The sequence below is a fragment of the Nanorana parkeri genome, unplaced genomic scaffold, assembly GCF_000935625.1.
Source record: "Nanorana parkeri isolate BGI_ZX_2015 unplaced genomic scaffold, ASM93562v1 scaffold238, whole genome shotgun sequence".
In the NCBI taxonomy this organism is placed as follows: Eukaryota; Metazoa; Chordata; class Amphibia; order Anura; family Dicroglossidae; genus Nanorana; species Nanorana parkeri.
In genome coordinates, this window is record NW_017306506.1 from 614,192 (window position 1) to 623,361 (window position 9,170).

Consider the following 9,170-nt stretch of genomic DNA (forward strand, 5'->3'; position numbering starts at 1 on the left):
GAGTCATTAAACACCACCCAGCTTCCTGATTGGTGAGGTGACGAGGGAGCATGGAGTTGGCTTCCAAGCCAATCAGGAAGCCGGGTAGTGTGTAATGACTCGCCGCCCACCTTCCAGATACCGGAAATTCCAATATCGGGAGCAATTGGGCAAATACTTGGTATCAGCACCAATACCGATACTACTATCAGTATGGGTGCATCCCTAATATGTATTACTTTCTTACGTAACAGTGGCCGCTTCACATCTGACACTTCTGGTAGTGCTAGATGCCCGTGGTTCCTTTACCTAGCTTATACGTCATTACAGGACACAGTAGTGACTTTGGTAATGAAAAAGGAACCACAGAGCGCAGCAATGGACACAGGCATCTAAAACTACCAGAGCCAAAACCTTTTAAAATACAAAAGCAGCTTTTGCTATTTCACCTTCTCCTCTAACCGCTGGTCTTTCTTCAGGTTTAATGACACCCAGCATCATTCAACAATTCCCCGGGGCTTCAAGGACCTGCCCTCTTGAGGTGCATCATTATGCAGCATGGGCTTCCTGAAAAATGAATCTCCATTGCTGCTGAGGCACACAGTTATCAGGCCAGACACAAGATCCAAAACACTATTGGGATGCAGTAGAATGGGAGATTTGCAGAATGAACGTGCAGCTGACAAATCTAGAAAAATTGTGTGCATTGCACTATGCGGGTGCTGCAGGTGATGTAAACTATTTTGAAAATTGCTAGGACAGAGGGAGGGAAGGAAAACAGTTTTTTTTATTTTAGCAGGAGAGCCATGCAAAGTCTACTCTGCTAAAAAACCTTTCTCCTAGCAATTTAAACTAGAACAAAAGGAAAAAATGCATTGCCCAATAAAAGATAAAATAACAAAACCAGCTTTTGCTGCAATATTCACCTTTAATTCAGAGATTTCAGTGTGTCTTTTTTGCCACTAGATGTCCTCATTTTAATGGTCGGCAATATTCAACCCACTTCCTCTGAGCCCAAGTGGTCCTGGGCCCTTCCCCAGCCTGTACAAACAGCAAAAAGTTTTCCCAGCACACTCGCCAGCCAGCATGCAAAAAAACTTGTCTCACCGCTAAGGTTAAAAACAGAAGTTTAGATGCACGTCTTCTGCAGAAAATGTGAAAGCCGCACAGCCGTGCCAAGGCACCTCTAGATAGTGTGGTCCTGGGCCCTTCCCCAGCCTGTGACTGGACAGTGAAAGGAGAAGCAGCACAGTGATGAGCTCATCTCTCTGTCACTATGCTTTCTGTTCATATAAGCAGTCTTCTTGTCATTACATGAACTTATTGACTTCTTGTACTGCCTCTTCCTCTGACACTCCAGCCCTGCTGTACAACAACTGCAACAGGCTGATAGCATGTCAAATTCAGGTATTTACACTGCTTGCATTAAAAAAATAAAATAATTATGTATTATTGATTACAGGGCTCCATTCTTTTGTGTCTTTAATATGAGCTTACCTAAAGCTTCACTTTAAGATTCGTTTTAACTAGCTGGGACCAAATATCATAAAATGGGGTAACACAAAGAACAAAGCCAAGATGTACAAGATGAACTTTTGAACGAGCTACAAGAAAATGTCAAGCAGTAAACACATATCATTTTACAGAGAAGGATTAGAATATTTAACACGTAAATCAATACAGCTGGATTTACATTTTAATCAGGAGATCATTTTGCTTCTAACTGATGAGCTGCCATTACCCATAATGCCTCATTATCCTGGACCTGTGTAACACACAGGAATGGTTAAAAGATCTCCAGAGATAAGTCAGGGATGGGATTTCCTGGAGAGCCCCACTGGGGCCAATCTAACCCAATTACCTTTGCTATGTGCTCCAGCCATCTCCCCAGAGCAATAAACATGAAGAGCATGGGCGGTGTGTCGAAGAAAGTCTCTGGGCTCTGCTCAGACTTCTCTACCATGGCCACAATCAGGATAACCACGGAATAAATATAAGCAATGGTGGTGGCCAGGACAATCAGAACATCCATGTTGGTTGCCTTGTGCTTCAGAGACTTATAAGCCTGTACATAGAAGTACCATCCTCCGAGGCACTGTGAATCAGAGAGGATATCATTACAACCACAGTACATAGATACACTATTACCATATAATATTACCAATGATCATTTATATAAAAAGATTCATCTTGATCATTATTATAAGGTTACTGTTTTATTTGTGTAATATAGTGGTAAGCCTATGATGATAAATAAGGCTCAGTTCAAACTACTGTGTTACAGGAATTTGTGTATTGCATTGTGACAACACATTGGAACATTATTCTAAATGGCAACCCATTGCACTTTGCTGATGGATGTGTGCTGCAGTGCGCGAGGTGTGCTGCCAGAAAAGGTTCAGGTTTATCTTCTGGGAAGTTGAGCTGCATTGGCAGCCCATTCATTCTGAATGGGCTGCCTACAAAAGCACACATTAACGCAGCCCAGCAGAATGAATGGGCTGCCAATGCAGCTCAACTTCCCAGAAAATGAACCTGCACCTTCCCTGGCAGCACGCCTTGCACACTGCAGCACAAGACCATCAGCAAAGTGCAAAGGGTTGCCATTTAGAATGAATGGCACCGCATTGCACCAATGCATTGTCACGCAATGCAATACACATATTCCTGTACCACAGTAGTTTGAACTGAGCCTTATTGCTATGCCTAAAGTATAACCTGGTCCAAACCTGAGCTCCTCCACACAAGGAAGCACTACCACTCAATAAGCATCTAAACAAAGGGGTGGGATGCTTGTGTTAACGTAATTTACCTTATAGGGCCGCATGGCAGGGGTCAGTAGTAACACAGGGTTCAGAGGACAATAGTAAGTAACACAGAATTTGGAGGTCAGTAGTGTGTAGTAACAAAGGATGCAGGGGTCAGTAGTATTTAACACAGAGTGCAGGGGTCAGGAGTAAGTAACACATAGTTTAGATGTAATTGGGTGATCCATGGATGCAATCTTATTATACAGTATATAGGCATTTCTTATGTAGTATGACCATATACAATGTAATCGCAGTGCAGTATAATGAAAAGTAGGGTGTCCTCTACACAGTGACGCCCCGTTCACACATCTGTGCCACGTGCAATGCGCGGTGGGCACATTGTCGGCATGGTGTATAGTATCTATGATCAGGGGCCAGCACACCTGTCCCGTGACTCTGCTTGCTACATCGCCTGCTATTCTCTAACCGCACTTCAATCTTCTGTGGGGCAGAATCATTCTGCGATGCTGACATTGCCCTCACCCACCATATGGCTCTACACCAGGGACTCTTTGCTCGGGGTCAGTCATGATCTACCCGTCACCTGTCTACAATTGACAGACAGAACACAATTAACAAGTTGCCGACCTGTGCTATAAAGAAAGCCTGGAGAACTTGTGAAAATGAACCTGGACCTTCAACTGCTGGCTGAAATTTCAAAATTGAAATGTTCATCAACAATATTTCATATATAGAAAAATACATGAAAACACTGTACATTTCAACACCTTAGAAAACAAAATCAACACCCACCTGAACCAGTGTACAAAGAATAAAGAAGATGAGGTTCATAATGGATAGCCCAGGGATGATGTTCGCTTCCAGTTTTGATGGCTCTTTTCTTTTTTGGGCAAATAACATATAAATCATGATGCAGATGACAGGGATCCCAAAAAAAAGGCTGGACAAAAAGGAGTTCCTCCACCTGTAATTACATTTAAAAATGTTAATTTATATTCTAAGATGCATTCAATTCATTTATCACTTGTTTAACTCCTTCCTACCAAAATATAAAACCAACCAAAGTAGTCCTAAATATATAAAAAGCATCATCAGATAATACCACTGATTGTGGTGACTGCATTCACCTACACACCGTGGGGAGGTGCACACCATACAGCCCGCCAATGCCCTGAGGATGGCTGGCTATATGCATGGCAAATTCCCAGATGCTTCATGTAACTTTAGGGGTATTTTTGCCAAAGAAGACATACATTTAAATTAACATCAAATTAAAATTATAGTATTTTCAAACACTCTGGTCAGATTATTGTCTTGTAGGTGAGAATCAATATTTAAATGATTAACCTCAATAATGAAACAGGGAAAGTCTAGGGCAGCGGTTGTCAACTTATAAGGTATAGAGGACCTTAAATGTGGGCCCTAACATCACCAAAGGGCTGAACATAATGCTTTGCAGCTCTTTCCTCCCCGCTGGAAGCCGGCTGCATGCTGCGGTCTGTGTCCCCCCTGATCCCCGCTGCTCTCCCCTACCTGTATCAGCAGAGGCAGTAGGGATTGGAGGGGATACGGAGCCTATCCAGCTGCTGGCACCCAGCAGGGAGGAGAGAGCAGTGACACAGTTGCTGCTTTTAAATAAAGGTGGCAGTGAAACCACGGGCCGCCAGAAAGGGAAGTATAAATGCTCTTATTTTACAGTCCAAGCTTCTTTTACAAGTGACTCTGTGATGGCAGAGCATGGTATGTAACCAGCTGTAACTAGCACAATTAAATGTACTGGAAACGTGAAAAGTCTACCATCTTTTGTTGAAATTAGAACCTTGGAGCTGAACAGATGAAGGTGTTTGTAAGACATACAAGAAGGCCTGGTTTAAGTTTGCTACAAGCGTATCTGAGGATGTTAGCAAATGCTTTTAGAGAAATATTTCTTCACTGAGGCTGTCTCTGGAAACAGGAATTGGTCATTCATTTACAAATGTCTCCACCTTTTTGTACAATTTACAGTTTAACATTTGCTACAGGTAACTGTGGCTTTAGCTAATGCTTTCAGAAAAAAACATTTGCCAATGACTTGCTTATAAGTAAAATGTCTCTGGAAACAGTTGCTTTTCTTTTATTTAACTGCAATGTCTCTTTATGCCATTGCCATAGTTTCTCCTTTCCACTGCATCTTAGCGGGTTATTCACTAACTGTAGCTACAGCTGATCCTTCAGCTCGCTTAGGCTGCCGGAGCCCTTTGGTTCAGTTGAACCAAAGGGCTGCTGTACGGGCTATTAACAAAAGCCCTACAGCAGCCGAAGTCGGCCGAGAGGCTCTGCCGGGCCGAAGGCATATGCTTTGGCTTGACTGAGCCAAAGTGACAGCCGAAGCGGGGAGAACAGCCTGCTGAAGGCCGGCCGTTCACCCTGCAAATAACAGCTGGGCGGAGCTAGCCGTGATCTCAAGGCTGGCTCCGCCCAGTTGTAATGACAGATCAGTGTCCCCAAATGACCTGGGGACGCTGGTCTGTCATTAATCAATAACAACTGGGCAGAGCCGGCCGGCTCCGCCCAGTTGTTATTCATTGGCCAGGACCTGCTAGAAGACTCTAGCAGGATCCGGCCAATAGGAAACAGTTGGTCGGAGCTAGCTATCACCGCTAGCTCCACCCATTTTTTTCTTTAATTATCTTTTTTACTTGACTATTTGTTTAATTGTTTTACATGTTTTTTTGTTTTCTTTTCACTTATTTACTATTCTGCTCAGTACCACGGTGGTACCAAGCAGAATAGCCGAGCCGAATGCCGCTATGAGAATAGGGGCGAACGGCAGCGAGTGAGCTGTCAGAGCTTCGGCTCAGCCGATCCAGATGTTGGATCGGCTGAGCATGTCTGCAGAGCATGTTCGGCTGACCGAAGGCAGCCGATGTACGGCTGAAATCAGCTGTACGGAGCCGGAGTGAATAGCCGAACAACGTTCTGCTCACTTCACTTCAGCTGGGTTATACACTCGGCTGCCTTTGGCAGCTTTGTGAATAACCCCCCTAGTGTTTTGTTACCTGTTAGATTCTTTTTTTTGGTAGGGATGACAGATGTTATGACAAAATGTACCATAAATGATAGGCATCCATTTTTAGAGACAACTGAGGAGCAATCTGAACATTCAGAGCACAGCTAGTTTATGGCCACAGCTTGAAAACAATGTCACATTTACACAGTCAAGTGTTGAATGTACAATGGGATGGTTTGATGGACAAGAACCGGGTCACTCGGCTATATGGAACAAGACTCACGGCTACACAAATGAACACGGCCCAACAATCAGAGTACATTTATACTTACAGCCTTATTTCCTGTTTATGATCCAGGTTATGAGCTGTGGGATCCCTTTGGGGTAAAGATGCTCGAAATCCAATTCCCTGTTTAAGAGGCAAAGGAATTACTCCATAAAAGCGTATCTAAACCCAAGCACAAAAATGTAATATATTCCAGCTTTCCAGTGATATTAAAGTTAAAAGGCTATTGCAAATGCAGATGAAATCTCTTACAATGGACGCTGCTCCTTGATGTTTAAAAGTTTTAGTTCCTGCAAAATCAGCTGGTCCCCTGAGCACTGACCCGGATATCCTGTTATAGGGTGGCTTCTTTCCCTTGCAGGGTCCTATGGAGCCACACTTGTGTGTGCTACTAAGCTGTGTGTCTCCACAAACACACAAGCATGACAGGGCAAGCCTTTCCCCTCCTTTCAACTCCCTACTCCTCCCATCTCAAAGCTAGTAGATGGACAGCTGCTGCATACTACTCTATTCCTTGTGATCTTGTACTGGAAGTTCAGGGAAGTCGAGCTGAGAGAGTTGGAGCAGTTTGCAAAGTGCCTGGACAAAAAAAAAAACAAAGAAATACATTGCTGGGCAATCTATGTTTATTTGATCTGAATTAATTGTTCTAAAAAATGTAGAGCGTTTAATACTACTTTAATATGTGGTGGCTGCATTAGTTTTCTTTGTTTAGGCCTGTTTTCATTTATTTTCACCTGGTGATCCTGTAACATACTTCTATCCTAGAATGACAACACTCACTTACTGTAGTGTAACTGCGGAGGAGCAGCGTTGTCACTCTAGGGTTCTCACTCCTGATTTGGACTACAGAACACTCCCTCCCACTCATCCCTACAACATCAGTGGAGGAAGTGTTCTGTAGTCCACAGGAAAGGATTGGGCAGGGCTGATAACACTGTACAGGATTTCAGTTCAACAGAAGCAGATTGCACAGGGGACCTCAGTGGAATTCATGAACTGAACGGTGTCTTTATTGCACTACCAAAAGGGAATGGTTTTGCAATACATTTTGGCTGTGTGGTGCTGTTCATTATAACATATTGATAATAATATTACAGCACTATAGAGTTGTAGCGACTCTGCCTTCTGCAGTTGTGTCTCTATGAAATTTACAGGATTATTCACAGAAGGGTGAAGAGTTTGGAGAAGGGAGGAGAAGTGAACAATCTAGGACAACATAGCTGATTTGGAATAATTCTCCAATTCACCTCGCTTCCCAGTTCAGCTATGTTATCCTAGATTGTTCCCTTCTCTGGCCTTCTCTAAACTCCTCACCTTTTTGTGAATAACCATGAGAGTGCTTTTTTAATATTTATTTATAAACAAAAAGGTGAGATACAGAGAGCATATGTAAAATATATGGGCCACATGGCCTCACGCCAAACAAAGCCAATAAACCTGACAGAAAAAGATAAAACAAGGGACTAGAGACCATCCAATCAGTATCAAAGCATACATAGTATACAGTATAGTATATATGCATAGTTATGGTTCAGGTTAGGTCGGCCTCTATTCCTCCCATCCCCTGTGAGTGTTTTTATAGTGGGACTGTAACAATGCCAATAATGAGGCACCTGCATGTTGCTAATCATTTGTTGTTTTTTGGATATTGAGAGCATTCATTGATTTCTATTTTAACTCTTTGTATACTATTACAGTTAGGTTGTAGAGCACTTTATTGTCACTTGTTGAATGCATCTGCTTAAAGTACAGCTAAAGGCTCCTGTATGAAAGTCTAAACAAGTCCCAAATCCAGTTATTATGTGATGCTCAGGCCTCAAAAAATTAACTTCCCTACCTTTCCAGACCGAGCCAAATCTTTCTTCATTTGTGTCTCACACACTCCCCTTCCCAGACACTGCAGCTCACAGTGGGAGGGTTTCAGCAGAGGCAGTGCTGTCAGTACAGAAAGCAGTGGGCAGGGCTAGGTGTGGGTATGAGCTGTTTGTCACTGCTGATTCATAAACCTGTAGTTTGTCAATGCCAATAACCACACCCCCTACAATAGTTTTTTATTTCACTTTAGTGCAAGCAGGCACCGCCTACAAGAAAGTGGCAACTCTGCTCTGAAATCAGGAGCAGTGCAGAATCGTTGCCACACCATCACAGGAAGCTGAATTAGGTGGACTTTACTGGCAGACTCAACAGGTACTGTGTCTGTGGGACTTTAAGAAAACTGCAAGTACAGATGAAATCAGAATTAAGTGCTGCAGTGGGAGGCCATAGCTCTACTTTAACTAAAATCCATACAGGTCCATATATTAGCTGGCATACAGGGAAATGAAGTGTTCCTCCTCTGACTCATTAAGCTGTGGGTAGTCTGAGTTGCAGAAGTTCAAATTACATAGATTCTTCACAGTTAAAGCAGTAAAAAAACGGAAGAACATCTACCTCTGCAGCCTATAATGAGCCACCTGCTGGTTGCAGTTGGTTTACATGAATGATTATATGCAACATTTCAAATTAACCTCAATTATAAAAAAAGCTTTGAATCAATCTGATATTTTGACCGATTAGCCCTTACCTCAATCACATTAATGATGTCCCTCGGCCCAACAACTTCTGGATCAAATTTGATTTGTGCTTTGCAGGTACCCAGAGCTACGGCGGCCTGTAGAATCCCTGGCGTTCTCATCAGTCGGGATTCAATGTTATGAACACATGATGCGCAGGTCATTCCTGTAATCTAGAGATAAAAAACAGAGGACAACACTAAGTTATTGAACCGGAGATATACACATTCTATTCCATCATACAATGGACTGCCCATTTGTAATACAGTGTATTGGGACTATGCGTTTTTAAAATATTAAATCGAGGAGCACGTCAGTTTCCTCCCCAGCCCAATCCCTGGGCTTCTTCCAATACCTAGCTCTAGGGGATAGGCCATATTCAAAGAATCAAAGGCATAGTCGCTTTCTCACGTCAACCTGTAGCTAGCTGTGATGTTACAATGTGTTTAAAATCTGCGCTTTTGGTGTTTCTTTTCAATATAATGTGTCAGCACCAGTGAAAACAAGTGAATCCTATAGGGCTTGATCACACCGAAAGCGTGTGCGTTCCAGAGCGGTAGCTGCTGGAACGCACCGCGATCGCTGTGAAA

At 43.0% G+C, this 9,170-nt stretch overlaps 1 protein-coding gene across 1 annotated transcript in view; it reads right to left on the reverse strand.

Annotated features, from left to right (window-relative positions):
- The window catches only part of ATP7B (ATPase copper transporting beta), a 59,943-nt gene that overhangs the window by 34,606 nt on the left and 16,167 nt on the right, over window positions 1-9,170 (reverse strand). Inside the window, exons 6-9 of the mRNA XM_018556445.1 lie at window positions 8,592-8,753; window positions 6,072-6,148; window positions 3,543-3,714; window positions 1,841-2,074 (exon numbers count right to left, since the gene is read on the reverse strand). Of these exons, the coding sequence (XP_018411947.1) occupies window positions 1,841-2,074; window positions 3,543-3,714; window positions 6,072-6,148; window positions 8,592-8,753 (645 nt within the window). The remainder of the gene's footprint in view (window positions 1-1,840; window positions 2,075-3,542; window positions 3,715-6,071; window positions 6,149-8,591; window positions 8,754-9,170) is intronic.